The following is an 18,260-nucleotide window of genomic DNA, read 5'->3' as shown; positions in this document are numbered from 1 at the left end:
TGGAACTTGTTGGAACTTGTTGTTGGAACTTGCTGTTGGAACTTGTTGGAACTTGTTGTTGGAACTTGTTGTTGGAACTTGTTGTTGGAACTTGCTGTTGGCACTTGTTGGAACTTGTTGGAACTTGTTGTTGGAACTTGTTGTTGGAACTTGCTGTTGGCACTTGTTGGAACTTGTTGGAACTTGTTGTTGGAACTTGCTGTTGGAACTTGCTGTTGGAACTTGTTGTTGGAACTTGCTGTTGGAACTTGTTGTTGGAACTTGTTGGAACTTGTTGTTGGAACTTGCTGTTGGAACTTGTTGTTGGAACTTGTTGTTGGAACTTGTTGTTGGAACTTGCTGTTGGAACTTGTTGTTGGAACTTGCTGTTGGAACTTGTTGGAACTTGTTGTTGGAACTTGTTGTTGGAACTTGTTGTTGGAACTTGCTGTTGGAACTTGTTGGAACTTGTTGTTGGAACTTGTTGTTGGAACTTGTTGGAACTTGCTGTTGGAACTTGCTGTTGGAACTTGTTGTTGGAACTTGTTGGAACTTGTTGTTGGAACTTGTTGGAACTTGTTGTTGCAACTTGCTGTTGGAACTTGCTGTTGGAACTTGTTGGAACTTGTTGTTGGAACTTGTTGTTGGAACTTGTTGTTGGAACTTGCTGTTGGAACTTGTTGTTGGAACTTGTTGTTGGAACTTGTTGTTGGAACTTGTTGTTGGAACTTGTTGTTGGAATGAATGGGAACATTCAAATGTTGGGTTTTGCTAACGTTTCCACAACGTCGCTACAACGTTTCACTTTCGTTGTTGCAACGTTTTGCTCCAACGTTTTGGGGACATTTGAATGTCAAGTGAATCGAATGAGAATTCAGGAATTATTTCATTATTAACGATTAATGAAGTACTTATTTAATTAATTACATTTCTTATTACATTACAGTAATTACATTAGGGTAATTACCTGAGGTAATTACAGTAATTACAGTTCCGGTAATTACAGTAATTACAGTAATCATTACAGTAATTGCAGTAATCTTATTACAGTAATTACATTACATTAACTCAGGCACCTTTTGAGTAAGGAAGCTGATATTTGGACATGACACTGACCAAGTGATGTGGCTGTCAAGGAAATATTGATTTATTGATTAATCATTTAATAAATTAACTCGTTGATTTATAAATGACTTATTTAATTAAAATTCCTCAGAGATACATCTTCGGATGAGATACTTGCAGATTGGTTATGCTATGAGCCAATTGATTAAGGAAAATATTTTGTGATGGCCATATTGGCAATTTCGTGGCCATATTCGTGGCAACTCAGTTAGTGCCACTGCACCTTTAAAATGCATCCCTGCGTTCATTTTTCGATCGATTGAGTTGAAATTTTGAACAATCGGATCTGGACTGTCGTTGTTAACGACTCTAGCACGCACTCGTCCAATCAGGATGGAGCGGTATGGTCCCTGGATCATCACTGCCCGCAGTTTTAATTAATTTTACTTTTTCTCTTGGGCATATAATTTTGAAGACATGCATGTCATGATAGAGGAAATGTTTGTTCTGTTAAACGGAATAAATGTTGTTTATTTGTGTGGGTGTGTATTTTTGTGAATTTGGATATATTTTTCACGACTAATTCCAGTTAACATCCTGCACAATTTGCTCGTTTGCTGGCCGAGTCGAAATTGCGTTGAGTTTCTATGGCATGCGCCATTAAAAGCGCAGTGTAATGGTTGAGCTCCCTTTATTTCGTTTTGGTCATGCGGATGAGCAAACAAAGTGACAAATGCTGCGGCTGGAGCAGTAGAAGCGATGTTTTTTAATGGAAACGAGGTAATGAGTAATTAAAAGTGGGAGGGGGCAACACCACGCATACCTCTTTTAAGGTGTGTATAAACCCTGGAATAAACGTGGGAGGGGGCAACACCACGCATACCTCTTTTAAGGTGTGTATAAACCCTGGAATATTTCAGCAATCAATACAATGCTGAAACTATGTAAGTTAATTTAATGAGTAATTTAATGAGTAATTTAATGAGTAATTTAATGAGTAATTTAATGAGTAATTTAATGAGTAATTTAATGAGTAATTTAATGAGTAATTTAATAAGTAATTTAATAAGGAATTTAATGAGGAATTTAATGAGGAATTAAAAGTGGGAGGGGGCAACACCACGCATACCTCTTTTAAGGTGTGTATAAACCCTGGAATAAACGTGGGAGGGGGCAACATTGAGTTGACTCACAACAACAACCATTCCCTGACACTCCTCTCCAATCCCTCACACTCCTCTCCAACACCTCACACTCCTCTCCAACCCCTCACACTCCTCTCCAACCCCTCACACTCCTCCCCTCTCCAACCCCTCACACTCCTCTCCAACCATTCACACTCCTCTGCAATCATTCACACTCCTCTCCAATCCCTCACACTCCTCTCCAATCCCTCACACTCCTCTCCAATCCCTCACACTCCTCTCCAATCCCTCACACTCCTCTCCAATCTCTCACACTCCTCTCCAATCCCTCACACTCCTCTCCAATCCCTCACACTCCTCTCCAATCCCTCACACTCCTCTCCAATCCCTCACACTCCTCTCCAATCCCTCACACTCCTCTCCAATCCCTCACACTCCTCTGAAATCCCTCACACTCGTCTTCAATTCCTCATACTCCCCTCCAATCGCGCCTCACTCTCCTCTCCAATCTCTTCTATATATATATATATATATATATATATATATATATATATATATATATATATATATATATATATATATATATATGGTCAGGGTATGACTTCATTGGTTAGAAAACAAATTAACTATTGAGGAACATCGTCAAAGCCTCTATGGTACAGACAAAATCTGTATTGAGTCATGATCTATTTATCCTGTTAAGCCAAACAGGCTTACGTGTGCATAATTCAATACGCCATTTTCTGCACTCACTCCATCTTTCCTCATTTCAATAATTTTCTTTTCTCCTCATTTTTCTTGGTCTCCAGACAGTTTAGTCTACTATGGCTGGTATTGTTGCTCCATTTTTGTTTTAGTCTAAACTCTAAACCTTCATTCTTTTGGGATGAATTCAATCCGATTATAACATTTTCATCCTGCTTCGATACAATCTGATAAAAAAATATACTAGGAGATCTTGGATTCTTCATCCTGTTTTTCCTGTGCTTACTGTTGTGATGTAAGTGCTAAGGATTGTGTTCAGTTCAACCATGAGGTTTCATCCTCTTTGGAAAAAAAAAAAAAATAGGTAAATGCAATAAAATAAATAAATATAGACTGTATCCATCAATGTATGTTTGCCCTGAATACAGTAATTTATTTACTAAAATGCACAACATATTTCTCATAAGACGTGACCTCACACATCCCCTGGCAGCTTATAAACAGGCTATCCATTTCCTTTCATCATGTCTCTTCCAAGTAGTTCCCCTCATTCCATTATGATTATTCCATTGCATTATGTCATTTACTACGCGAGTCGAGGATAACACTCAATCTTCCAAATTATTGCTTGTTGTGGCCCTTTCCCTATGTACTTATGAAGTGTTCCATTTTGCTGACATCATCGTTTCACATCTATGAAGTGGCTCATTTTTGTCCCCCGTCGCCCCGGAAATATTTGTATAGATATCATAAGGAGGCATTAAATGTTTTAAATAAAGAATACAACCATGAAGGTAAAGATGTACAAAAAGAAAAAAAAAAAAAAAAAAGGAGAAAGGAGAAATATATATATATATATATATATGAGGTAAAAAAATAAATAAATATATATATATATATATATGAGGTAAAAAAAAAAAAAAAAAAAAAAAAAATGTAAAAAAAAAAAACATTAATAGTAAATATATATATATATTAATAGTATATATATATATATATATATATATATATATATATATATATATGAGGTCGGGGGGGGCGCTGATGCAATGCCTCCGTCACCAGACAGCTGGTACTCATTGTGCCGAACTCAGGAGGATGACAGACTGAGTCAACCCAGCTGGTGTTAATTCAACGGTGCGACAGGGGCTCAACCTCTGGACCATGAGATCTTAAGCCAACACCAGGCTTCATGAAGATAGATTGCTACAAAGCCATAGCTGAGATAGTTTTGGGAAATTGTTGACCTTCATCTGACGGATGGAAGTACATCAAGCATTATTCTTTTTTTCCCCTTGTAAGAAACAATAACGTTGGCCATGGTAAACTCCGAAGCTGAAGAACCACCACGAGGACCATTAATTAAGGGCTTTTGTCCGTTAAGGGCAAGTATAAGTTGTGGACAAGCTTCCTGATCCTCTCCAGGTCAGCATACAGGCATGCAGCGATCCAGCCCACCTTGACATCATCTTGGAGCATTGACATAGTTGTAATGGTAAAATTATAGTGATGTAATTGAATGCCAAAATATTAAGTTAAACCAGAAATCGGAAACACTATTTTGGTTCAATCACCTGACAAGGCCTGTACCGCTACATTACAAAGAGCCTTCAATGTTGTTCCCTTTTGAAACCCATATTTATTCATCGGTGTGGATTAACTTGCCCCTGGTCATAAGCAGAAAGCAGGAGCAGGTACGGAGTCAAAAGTCCATGCCAACTGTGAAATAATTAAATTGATTTTCATCTTGTTTGGAATGGAGGTAAATATTTAAACTGCACGTGAATATGACCCGCTTATTGCATGGATAAATAATAATAATAATAATAATAATTCATTTATTTTGTATAGCGCTTTTCCAGAAGCCCAAAGGCGCTTTGACAGAGTGGCAAACATAATGCATAACAATACATGAAAACAACAATTGCAAAAAGACAAGAATCAATCGGGAAATATTTAAAGCAAAAGGAGGGAGAAGGAGAAGAGATAGTCAGGGGTTAAATGCTGTGGGTTGAATGTTGAATGCAGTGTTGAACAGGTGGGTCTTTAGTGATGTTTTGAATGTGGTGAGTGAGGAGGAGTCTCTGATGGTGTGAGGTAGTGAGTTCCAGAGGGTGGGAGCAGCGATGGAGAAGGCCCTGTCCCCCCAGGATCTGAATTTGGTCCGGATGGAGGGGGTCAGGAGGTTGGTACCAGCAGAGCGGAGGTTGCGGGTGGGAGTGTGTCTGGAGAGGAGGTCAGCCAGGTAGGATGGGGCCAGGTTATGGAGGGCTTTGTATGTCAAGAGGAGGATTTTGTACTGGATTCTCTGGGGGATGGGGAGCCAGTGAAGCTTGTAAAGGACGGGGGTGATGTGGTCACGGGTCCGGGAATGGGTGAGTAGACGGGCAGCGGAGTTCTGAATGTATTGGAGTTTATTGGTGATTTTTGAGGGTGAACCATAGAGGAGGCTATTGCAGTAGTCCAGACGGGAGGTGATGAAGGCGTGGATGAGGGTTTCTGCAGCCGTGGAGGAGAGGGATGAGCGGAGACGGGCAATGTTTTTAAGGTGAAAGAAGGCTGACTTTGTGATCTGTTTAGTGTATTTGTCGAAGGAAAGGGTTTGGTCAAAGATGACGCCAAGATTCCGGATGTGAGGGGAGGTGGATACTGGGATACCGTCGATGTTGAGGGCAAAGTTATGGGTGGATTTTGTGAGCGTTTTGTGAGCGTTCAGGTAGGATGAGCCCCATCCTACCTGAAAAAAATATGGCATAAAAAGTTTCTCCAAACTGTCCCTACTTCTTGATTATTATTTTTTTGTATTAGTCACTGTCCCTATTCACCCGTAAAACGGGGTGAATAGGGACAGCCATAAAAATCCTATTTATTCCTATTTAACCCGTATATGGGGTTAATAGGGACTATAAGTTGCTTTTTAAAAAACAAGAGAACACTTTCAACCCAAATATCAACAAATCAGTATGGTTATCAATTTTCATGGAAAAAAGTTTCCGAACTTTTTTTCAGTTTGTGTCCCTATTCGCTCTGCTGTCCCTATTCACCCCATTTTACGGTACTTGCAGATACCTTTGGCATGCTTTATTACACAGGAATCATGGCACTAGATCATGGCATGACCTCCTCAGACAGGTAGATATGAAGGAATGAATTATGCATGAAGATGAGGGAATGATTTTACCATTCATAGAGAGTCATGGTATGAATATGAGTTCAGATATTTAAAAATTTCCTTTGTAAAATTCTACAAAAATGAGACAAATAGTTGTTTTATTGTCTCAAAGTTTCGAAGTTTTTTTAAAGATAATGTGGTGCCGCATTACTCGTAATATATAGATCAATAATTTTCAGTGTATCATTTTCAAGAACCACCACAAGTATGACGCCCTACGGAACTTCCTGATTTCAATGCAAGTCTACCTGGCAATAAACAATTTCTCTGTGATGCAATTCTAAGCAATCTCTTTTGTTTGTATAACTTTGGTTATGTGATTAAACATCTATCCCTTCTCTGCCCCCAATCACCTCAATCCCGCAGCATGTGCTGATTCAGTTGAGGCCGATGTGATATTTGTGGTGCCGGGTGATGCAGCGATCCCAAGGTTCATGTCTCGCCGTTTGCGCCCCTTCCTGGTGGCTCTCGCCTCTGCATTACCAATACATCGATCAAACACACGCATCGCTATGATGCAGTATACAAGTTCTGTACAAACGAAGATCCCACTTGTTCACTACACCAACAAACAGACTTTGCAAGATGCCATCAAGGCCATGCCTACAATGCCTGGCGTGCAGACAAATATCGGTGAGAAATCTTGTTTCCTTAAGTATTTTCTGCGGACTATGTATCCAGATATTTAAGGTCATGGAAAATAAAGTCTGTGAGCATTGTTATATGACGATAGGGTGGAAGATAACAGGTAGACAATGAAAAGGAACTCAAACAGAATTAGTTCGGTATGTGGTATGCCATGAGCTTGTGGTGAGACATCATCCTGGAGGGTAAAATGGGGTTCAACATAAGTAGAGATGCCATTCGATTTCGCTTTTTTTTTTTTGTATACAATATCGAGGCTCGAGAAAGGGCTAACATTAATCACACAAAAATCACTATCACTTTGTATTGATATTGTTTCGGTACAGCCTCACGCCATGGCCGCAAATCATTCGAGAGTGAAGGTGCAGAATGCCGAAACAGACGAGTAGCAATGGTCGGCTTAAGGCTGAATATGCTTCGTAACACACCATAGCAGAGAGTGTATTTACGTACTGAATGAGGTCGAAACCCTGTAGCTAATGAATCAGGCATATTAACACAATTTAGACAGCCAGGGGAAAGCCAATCATACTGAAACGGTTTTATTCAGTGCCGCACGATGTGGAGGCAAAGCCAATGCATGATCGTCCAAAATACGAATAATTGATTTGGACAAGGGGGCGGCATAAAAGGAGAAGCCCAGACAAAATAAAAACGACATTGAATAAATAACACTTAAAATACAGGGATATTAGTTTAAAGAGCTGAGGCACCACATACCACACAAATCATCCACACTAAATCAGACCAGGTTTTGAGGTAAACCCACAAGGTGGTACAATGGAGAGTTGCCAACCGAGAGAGAGAGAGAGAGAGAGAGAGAGAGAGAGAGAGAGAGAGAGAGAGAGAGAGAGAGAGAGAGAGAGAGAGACAGAGACAGAGACAGAGACAGAGACAGAGACAGACACAGACACAGACAGAGACAGAGACAGAAAAAAAAAAAAAACAGTGAAAGTCAGCCTACCCTGACGCTGTAGTAGCACTGTTAGGATGGTTCTTAGCTACATAAGGCAAAAACAATTTTGAATGGTTTTACTCCTAACCTTTCATGTTTTTGGTATTGAGGTAAAACCTCTGCATGTGAAATATTGTTTGAATACATCAAGTTTTAGGGGTTGCACAGTGACTCATAGTTGTCAGCCACTCGATGTATGTGCCCAATACGCGTTGATTTTCTTGCCATCGAGAATCCTCCTGCGATGTTTTGTCACAACTTGAAGCAGATAATGGGTTTGCTGTTCACCCCTTGTCAAGAGACGATTGTACTCTTCAATGAGAGCAACCAGAGTACAGCTGTACTGTATTCAATTAACTTTTAAAAAAAATTCAAAATGTGCAGTACATAGCAAGGTCATAGGTCAACCGTAATGGTCAAAATCACAAGTATAGCAGTGGAGAATAAATAATCAACTCCAAACATTTATACGAGCCAAATATGTGAAATTACAGACTCCGTGTGCAACCCATAAATTTTGTCCAAAATGGCTTAAAATTTCACCACAAGGGATTTTTCATATGTACAAAAAATGTAAGTGCAAGGAGCATGACCTTTCTAACTTTCATTTTGAAGAACCATCTGAAGCACTGTGCCCCATGGCAGTGGTGCCAGCCAATCACAAAGTAAATGCGTCCCCCAGTGGTGGCACAAAGGACAATTTCTCTCCAAACATTGATTTTGATACAGAAAATGCTTCGAAATCTCTACTATGAATGGGAACATTGATAAGACTTGAATTATATCTCTGATCCCATTCTCTTCCCTCCCATGACTCCCCGATCCCATGAACGTAACAATATGTTTATAATGCAAGCCCTCCATCACCATTGTTACTCATCTGGTGTCTGCACGCTTAACACAAAGCATTCCATATTTTTCTCTTCTTTGATGGGAAACAGGACACTTCAAATGGTATCATGAAATAGGGACACCAAACGAAGTTTATGTTAAAAGTGAAGATAGCATCTGCACATGGGGATAAATATAAAAGATTAAAAGATGCGTGTTATATGCTGATTAGTTAGTTACAGGTGGCCATGGGCTTCCAGGTGGAAATGTGACATATTTTTTAGACTTTGATGCCTTTCTTGTGCTGCATGTGTGTAGGCCGTGCGTTGGCTCAGGTGTTGCCTCAGCTCATGCCAAGCCAAGCTGGACCAAGGGTTGGGGCAGCACGTGCTGCCGTGGTGTTGGTGGCAGGGCCATCCTGGGACCCTATAGTGGAGCTGGCCAAGGAACTCCAAAAAGCAGGCATTGAAGTGTTTGCTGTAGGTATGTAGGACTATCTCATTTTGACAATCCTTTTTGCTTTGCCTCGACTATATATATATATATATACCTCAATGTCAAAGTTTGCGTGCCTGTTGCTGTCTAAATCTGGATGTATTAAATGGAAAACTTACCTGCATTATTTATTTATGGAAGGTGTAAACTTTGTTCAGTTAATTATTTAGTTCCAAATAATCTGCGAGTCTTTGGATATAACAATGTGGGTACATATAATTGCCAATGTCTTGGTGCTTTACAGTAAGCAAATATATATTTGGTTTGTTTTATATCCTTTGAAATGAGGACTTCAGTTGCCTATTTGGTTTATTTGATAATCGTGTAAATATTTTCAAGTGTTTGTGTGTTTGTTTGTTTGTATGTTACACTTTCACGGCTGAAACGTAGCACCTCGAGGCCCCAACTTCTGGGTGTCGCTACGTCAGAACCTGGGCAAGGTTTTAAGCTACCATACTTTGTCCTTGACCTCCGTTTTGAGACCACCAAAGGCAGCTATAAAAGTGTATGTTGGGATGTGGTGCCAGGCAGTGCTGCCTTTTTCCCAAAGGCAAAATATAACCGTCATAAGGCCAATACCTCCATTGCATTTCAATGTTCAACACGTCTCAAAACCAGCTTCAATGTCCAAAACCTCAACAACCAAAACCCCCTTCCCATCCTTAGTCCCCAGGCTGTGCCAGATTGCCACTTCCCCTCCACCTCCCTCCCCCCAAGGCAGCGTCGGGTATCCCCCCTTCCCATCTCCCTCCCCCAGGCAGTGCCTGATAGCTCCTCCCACTCCCTACCCCCAAGGCAGTGCCGGGTAGTTCTCCTTTCCCTCCCCCAGCCCCAGGCAGCACCAGATAGCCACTCCCTTTCCACCTCCCTCCCCCAAGGCAGCACCGGGTATCCCCCCTTCCTATACCCGTCCCCAGGCAGTGCCAAGTAGCTCCTCCCCTCTTCACCTTCCTCCTCATCCACCCCCCAGGCAGTGCCGGTTAGCTCCTCTTCCTCACCTCCCACCTCTCCCACCCTTTCAGCCAGGCAGTGCCCGTTAGCTCCTCCCCTTCACCTCCCTCCTCATCCACCCCCCAGGCAGCGCCGGTTAGCTCCTCCCCTTCACCTCCCTCCTCATCCACCCCCCAGGCAGCGCCGGTTAGCTCCTCCCCTTCAGCTCCCTCCTCATCCACCCCTCCCCAGGCAGTGCCGATTAGCTCCTCCCCTTCACCTCCATCCTCATCCACCCCCCAGGCAGCGCCGGTTAGCTCCTGCCCTTCACCTCCCTCCTCACCCACCCCTCCCCAGGCAGTGCCGGTTAGCTCCTCCCCTTCACCTCCCTCCTCTCTCGCCCCCCAGGCAGTGCCGGGTAGCCACTCTAGTATGACATAAGCTATGACATTCTCTCATAAAGAATGCACTGATGATATGCAGCCAAAACGGAAATTACCATATTGGTGTAATGACTGCTCAAAATGTCATATAAATCAATTATAATATAAATTAAAATATAATATAAATCACTTTGAAATTATATTTGTTTTGTATATACATGAGGAGCTCCTTATAGACTTACACCGAATGTACTATCCGGACACGAATCAAACACACAGAAATCCTTTTCAGCCATCACTGTTACCCATCATTGCATAACTCTGACCAAGTCACCCTATTGACCAATAATTAGAAAAAATATTGATGCAGCTAACACATTAATTAGTTATTGCCCATCAATATGCGTTAACTTGTAAGTATATTTTAGTATTTTATTGTCTAAACCGAAGTATCCATACAATATGCAATGTTAATTCATTATATTATGATAGTGCATATTTGCTTTTAGTATGTCCCACCCACATTGTTTATTTTCAGGCCTCGGGGCAGTTGGAGAGGCACAATTGAAATCGGTTGCCTCAAGCCCATTACATGTTTTCCAAGCCAGGACCTCAGAGGAGCTGCCTGACATGCTGAGGAACCTCACAACAAGATTTTGTGCAGGCCTACAAATGCAACTGGAGAAGCGTAGACTTGGCGAGATCGGTGGGTGATTCTATTCCGTGATATGATAGTAATCTCAGAAGTGTGAAAGTAAAGTTTCAGGTCTACGCACACTGCTTATCGAAGGAGCTACAAGGTAACAAATTTCCCCACGGACAATTGGAGTCAATCACAATGTGTGGTGGCTTGCCCCATATTTAGACTGAAGTGGGCCAGGTCTGAGTTCATCAATAAGCCAACTGGGTTTATACCAAGTTTTCTTCTTTCGGTGTCCTCACACAAAATGCGTCCGTGCTTGGATGCATGCATTAGTACTTTAGTTGAAGCTTCCAGGTCACTCAAGGTGCATTTTGTTTGAGGATCCCACAGCATAGCAGGTGTGACATCGTCTGGGGTTCCTTTTGGTAGACGCCTATCACCGAGTCATTGCTGTATCCCAACTTATTTGGGGATATGTTGGAGCATGCTACCCTAGCGAGTAGGTGGTTAAGACATCGGCATTCTTGCCAAAGTTCAATTGATCCTGCTGACTGCAGCTCCCGTCTGCAGAACAGGGGTTGGCCTTTTTCGGGCACTGTAGTCCCCTTTGGGAAGCAATGTTTTATGGCCGGATGCCCTTCCTACCGCCAACCCTGTTAGTCGCCTCTTGCGACACACAGGGAATTACCAGTGAACTGGTACTCAAATTGCCGACCTCGGAAGGATGACAAGCTGAGTGAGCCCCCCTGCTGTTAATTCAGCGACCGACCAGGATTCAAACCCAGGAACCCAGGATCTCAAGCCAGCAACCTAACCGCTAAGCCAACACCAGGCTAACGGATTGTATAATGGATGTCTTTTATCTGTACTTTTCTTAAGACATTTCCTTATGCTGGTAACTACTCCCCTAGTTGGGTCGAGGTTGAGGTGGCCATGCATATTATACAGTTGAATGACAAAGGGCAACTACACTGGTCCATAATGTTGAAGGATGCGGACCCCACTTTGAATTACCCAGTTTGTGCAGAATGCTATTTCAGGTATTTACCTTGGCTTTCACTTTCTTGATGTGCTTCTTGGATGTCGATGAGTCATCAATAATGACCCCAAGATAGACTGGGTTGGGGCAGTGAGAAAGCTGAGTCCTATTCCATGACGATTTGCCTCGTGAGTCCTCAAATGGAAGTGCATATCTGGGTCTTGGTGGGGTTGACAATAAGGCGATTTTCTTCATAGTAGGATGTCAGTCCAGTTATTTTGCCTTAATCAAAACAGACTCGAGGAAATTTTTGTTGGACTGTGGTGCACTGGTCATGGGCGTAAATGAAGCGCCTTGTGCCCGGGTACGATGGTTGGTCATTCATGTGGATGTTGTGAAGCGTTCGAGTCAGGACACTGCCATGGGGTAAACCATTCTTTCGTTTCCGCCATCTCCCGCACTTCCCACAAAGTTCCCCAAATTATCGTCGATTTTTGAGCAGGGTTTGTATGAGTTCAGTGAGTCAAAGGTCTTTGATCATCTTGTGGATCTTGATGAGGTGTCGGCGATGCTCGACAGTATCATAAAATACAGTCTTTGTTGCCAGGCCTTTTTTTGTATCCATTCTCTACGTGCTGTGTCAGATTAAACGACTGTCCCGTACATGATCTTGCAGGATGAAAGCTCGCCGGTTCGTCGATAACACTTGTTTGACACATGGCATAAGGCAGTTGTGAGTCAGCCATTCAAAGAGCTTAAATACGTGTGGCGCGCCAAAGAAATGGGTCTAAGACTGTTAGGCTGTGCAAGGTCATTTCCCTGGCTTCGGCATTGCGATAACACAGGCTTTTTGCCATAAATTCGGTATTTTTTCAGATTGTAAGGCCTCAATAGCCAGTCCCGTGCCTTGGTTCCGAAATGCTTAATTTGTTCCATCCGGATATCATCAACACCAACAGCTTTGCCATTCTTAAGTGACCCAATACCGATTTCCAGCTTTTTCATGGAGAATGGGTTAGTGTAATCAGGGTTTTCCTGGGATTCTTGCCGATTAAGGCACAGTTTAGGTTACTTTGTAAAGGGGCGTTGGCCTGAGAAGTATTTGGTAGGCAATCCGATTTTTTGTCATATTATACTGCTGACTCGTTTTTGCGTGGTCATTATTGAGCCTTCTGATAGTTGTGCAGGCCTTGTGTCATGTCTGTCGACTCTATCAGATTCTGCCATTGATCCTCTAGCATGGCAATGATCATTCCTCACCTGCTTTGATGGTGGCTTCAGCAAATAGGTCCAACCAACCACCTTTAGTGGCCATTTTCTCCCGCAGAGCAGGGGTTGGCCTTTTTCAGGCACCGTGGTCCCCTTTTTTTGAAGCGATGTTTTATGGCCGGGTGCCCTTCCTGCCACCAACCCTGTTGGTCGCCTCAGGCTACACACAGGGAATGTACTCCCGAACTGTTACTCAATTTGCCAACCTCAGAAGGATGACAGGCTGGGTCAACCCCCCTGGCATTTATTCAGCGATTGAGCGGGATCCCAAGCCAGCACCCTAACCGCTAAGGCTTCAGCAAATAGGCCATATGGAAATATTTACTTGTAACCATAATAGAGCTTTGCAGTGAACTAACTGGGTTAGGCAAGGAATATAAGAAGTATGACAGCCCCATGATATGCTCTTCCTGGCCGATCGACATACACCTTCAACAGGCATGAGATATAGTCCCAGAGCTCGGGGGGTTTTATTTGACTTTTATTTACCAAAATATCTGAGGGTTGTTTCTAGGGTAAAAAATATCTGTAGAATTCGTCGAAACAACGTTTTCCCGCAATTTGCTCTTGAAGTGGGGTAACCCGATTTCCCCCGAACTGCAATATCATGATGTTGCGTCATGTCAAATTTCGGACATGAGCTGCATATTTTAACTGCGCACAAATAGGACATGAGCTACACACCCGTCTCACATCCTCAACGGAATAAGGAAGATTTCGAGATCGTACAAAATGAGCGAGGCGAGTGACTCCCGGATGACAAAGCGAATCATGTAGCTCCCGCGATCCCTCGGAATGAATTTGATGGATGCCTTTTGAGATCAATAATAGGCTTCATTTCACTTGAACTAATGCAGAGTCTATCAAGAAACGCACACATACAAGAAAATACAATCATGAGTTTGTATCGTTACAATCCGCATTCAATTCATAATATTCCTCCAAAGAACCCTTCTTACCCACTAAGAAACCATCATCCAGCTGTGGCTCGTAGCATCCAAAGTCTCCTACTCCACTCACGCAGACGGGACCTAAATATGCCCCAAGCCGAGCACAGATGATGTCAAGAGTCCCTCTTCTTCTTCATACTTGTCACAGGCTTTGCACAGTTTTGTCTTGGAAAGCTGTAAAACTGTACTGATACATACAAATAAGGTATCATATGAACAAGTGTCATCTCCTGGTTCATTTTCTATGCTGCACTTACTGCTGTTCACAACACAATAGGATTGATGCCTTGGATCCAAATCCTTAAAAAAGTGATCTTCATTGACATTTGGACCCAAAACCTTTGCAATGTTATTATTATTATTATTATTATTATTATTATTATTATGATTATTATTATTATTTGTATACAAGATCGAGGCTCGTGTAAGAGCTAACATTAATCACAAAAACACAAACTGACACATAAAACATATGATAAAGGGAGCGGGAGACAAGATGGGGAAAGAGAGAGAAGCACACAAGTACAACATTTGAGAGCAGGGACATCGGGAGATCTGTGCGAGGGAGGGGGATTGGGGGAGGAGGGAGCGGATTGGGGAAGGAGGCATGGGAAGTGGGGGCGAGGGGTGGGAGTGGTATAAAACACATGGACACTGCTCGGACTTCCAGGAAAGAAGTTGGTATTTCAAAAAGGTGGATCTGGGGTGAATTAGCAGGGGTAGAAAAGATCAAGGATTTGGATGGGGGAAGACAAGAGATGGTGGTGAACAGCTGTTTTAAAGACCTGGAGGGAGGAGTGGGATTGAAGAGATGGGGGGAGTTTGTTCCACAGGCGTGAGTAAAGAGGAATGAAGGAGTGAAGGTGAGCAGAGAGTCTTGATTTTGGCAGTTTCACCAGAAGAGGGTTGCTGGCGGATCTTGTGGGACCTGTAGGAATATTTGGGGGACAGAGCACAGACAGAGCTGGAGGAGCAAGGCCGGAGCGGAGTCGGTGGAAGACAAAAATACCACCAACCTGCCTGCGGTGAGTGAGTGAGAGGCCCTCAGATTCGGCTTCATCGTAGGAGATTCCAATGATTCCGAAAGCTTTGGTTTCAACAGCGTGAAGACGAGCTAGGTGTGAGGCAGAAGCACCGGCCCAGAGGGGAGAGCAGTATTCCATTGAGCTGCGGATGAAAGCCGCTTATGCTGATGTGGTGAGGTGTGAGGTGTGCCAAGGAAGGACTTCGCACGACGGAGGATGCCCAGACAGCGACTGGCTTTGGAGGCCAGATTTGAAATGTAGTTTTCCCAGGAAAGATCATGGCAGATAGTGAGACCCAAGAGATTGAGTGACAGAACTTCTTGGAGAGGATTGTTGAGGAAGTAGATGGGAGGGTTGTCCAGTCGGTCATTTCCGAGAGACATCGTAAGAGTTCCAGAGGAATTGTTTCTGTGTACCTGTTTTCGCTCCGACACCACCACCATTACCTAACAAACCCAGCTTATTCAATCCAGACATTCTGGAATTGTTTCAAAAGGTTCTTGAAGTTTTTTCTTGTAAACCCAGCAGCTAGTTTGTCACAGAGCTACCATTCTCAATAATTGAAAGTAACACGGTGACAACAGAGGGAGAGTGAGGACTGTAACTTGATTCCAGAGTGCGTAAACCAACTTGGCCATGTGCAACGGAACATTTTACGCAGAGATTTTGGAAATCCCTTTTCAGTCATCATCAATAAATTTAGATACCCCTTGGTGGCTCCCGTAGGGAGTGGGTGCTTCTAGAACCATTACGTCATCTTCCAAGAGTGTTGCTTTATTTATATTTTTGTTTGTACCTTAGGATGATGATACCGTATTGTATTTGGAATTTCAACGCGAGATAATGCAATTGTTTTCACTTGTATATTAAACACAGTATCCAAATAGTCTACATTTGTTTTACCAGGTGAAGAAGCAAAAGTAAAAATGGAAAAATAAAATAAAAATAAATGTGGAACAAATACAAAAGTTTTGGGATCTGTTTAATTTCACTGCATGACTCTGCTAAAGCCAAATAACATTATTAAATTTATACATTTCTGCCTTTTTTGTACACACACACTCGCATACACACACACTCGCATACACACACACACGTGCAGTGCATGCACACACACATACACACGCCCGCACACGTACATATGTGCGCACATACACTTACACGCGCATGCACACACGCACACGGCAATGGATGTGGATACTTTGAGATCCGGTATATTAGTCCGGCAGCTAAGCTAAATATCGCATAACAATTGTGCATTTTGTGAGGAAAGCACCAAATTTGGCACACTAGTAGACTATCATATTATGAAAAGATCTGGATATTGGGCCATCTCAGATTCAGAGATTTGATTTTTGCAAGATTTGCAGATTTTGCAGATTTGCAAGTTGAGATTGCAACGCCAGGGACGGCCGACTCCTTCCTGCGAGCTGCCCACGTCACCCGCACAAGAAGAGCTCATCAAATCACTGCAGCGGCACTGCACATCCTGCAACACCGTGCGTATGAACGCCACTGTAATGACATATGCTGATGATGCAGAAGACCTGCCTGAGTTCGAAGACTGGTGTCACCAGAGAGGAGAAGACATTCCCAACTTTCAGTACTGGGCAACTGTGCTGGAACTAGAGATGTTGGTACTGGTCTACGTGCGTTCTCTGCGGCAGGCTTCATTCACGATGTACCTTGATGCCCTGACGGAACTGGTCCCATGGTTCCATGCCTTAGACCACACACACTATGCCAGGTGGGTCCCTGTTCACCTGAGGGACATGGTTGCACTCCCAATGGAGCACCCCAGATGTAGCCAGAGAATTCAGGGCTGGCAACTTCACTGTACAGAAGATGAAGAAGGTGTTCTCTTCGATCCCAATCGAATCGAAATCTTGCAAAATCAAATCTCTGAATCTGAGATGGCCCAATATCCAGATCTTTTCATAATATGATAGTCTACTAGTGTGCCAAATTTGGTGCTTTCCTCACAAAATGCACAATTGTTATGCTAAGTTGCCCCACTATATCTCCATTCCATCTCCTGAGGCCCACCCACATGTGGTGATAGCAGGAAAAAACAACTTGGATGCATGCACGCACACATACACACACATTTAGTGCCCACACCACACTCATACATATGCGCACACACGCACAGGAAGGTGGATACATCGAGACCTGGGAGGGCTCCATTCCACCTTATAAAACCCGTATTTGGAGATAACAAACAACGACACACACACAAACACACACACACACACACACACACACACACACACACACACACACACACACACACACACACACACACACACACACACACACACACACACACACACACACACACACACACACACACACAATGAGATATCTCCATTATTATGGACCTATCTATCACGTGACCATGTCTTGTTTCCTCTTCCTTCCTCTTGCTCAATCTTCAGCTCCACCACGAGAAGTGCAGCTGCTGCACGTGACGTCCCACTCGATGCGCGTGGTGTGGCATGCCCCAGATGGCAGCATAGTCACCGGATATCGCGTGTCTGCCACTCCCCAAGCCGCTGGACAAACAAAATAAATCAATGTAGGCCCAACTAAGACCACGGCCGTGGTGTGGGACCTGGAGCCTGAGGAGGAGTATGAGATCAAAGTTTTTTCTCTGTTTGGTGCAGCACAAAGTGTACCTGTTGTCCTCACTGACACTACGAAAAGTACCAAGGTGACTGTTGGTGAGTGAAATAGAGATGAGCAAATATGCAGAATCTCAGTTTGGGGTTTGCAGATATTCGAATTACTTTTTCATACACCGCTCCTTTTCTATTCCATCTCCAGGCGCTGCATGACGTCATCGCCGGGCACCGAAAGGGGCCCGGCGATGACACGCGCTGAAAGGGAGTACTGAAATACCATTTTCCTGTTTTCTTGTTACTTACAAAATCGAAGATTTCTCAAGTATATTGGTCAGTTGCGTTTGTTATTCTGTCTGTCTGTCTGTTTGTTTGTCACTGGCCTGCATGTCACAATTCTAAACCAATCGTCATGAAACTTCACCAAGTTGTAGAGGTCGTCACAATTGAGAAGCCTATTTAGTTTGA

General features: G+C 43.1%; 1 protein-coding gene across 1 annotated transcript in view; it reads left to right on the top strand.

The window, feature by feature from the left end:
• LOC144892290 (collagen alpha-1(XII) chain-like) overlaps positions 1–17,752 on the top strand; it is an 89,487-nt gene extending 71,735 nt beyond the window's left edge. Inside the window, exons 6-9 of the mRNA XM_078778126.1 lie at positions 6,433–6,699; positions 8,816–8,980; positions 10,844–11,011; positions 17,610–17,752. Coding sequence (XP_078634252.1) covers positions 6,433–6,699; positions 8,816–8,980; positions 10,844–11,011; positions 17,610–17,743 — 734 coding nt within the window. The 3' untranslated portion in view covers positions 17,744–17,752. The remainder of the gene's footprint in view (positions 1–6,432; positions 6,700–8,815; positions 8,981–10,843; positions 11,012–17,609) is intronic.
• Positions 17,753–18,260: the final 508 nt, after the last annotated feature.

The sequence above is a fragment of the Myxine glutinosa genome, chromosome 5 (assembly GCF_964187855.1).
Source record: "Myxine glutinosa chromosome 5, kmMyxGlut1.1, whole genome shotgun sequence".
In the NCBI taxonomy this organism is placed as follows: domain Eukaryota; kingdom Metazoa; phylum Chordata; class Myxini; order Myxiniformes; family Myxinidae; genus Myxine; species Myxine glutinosa.
This window is presented reverse-complemented; position numbering and strand designations above follow the sequence as displayed.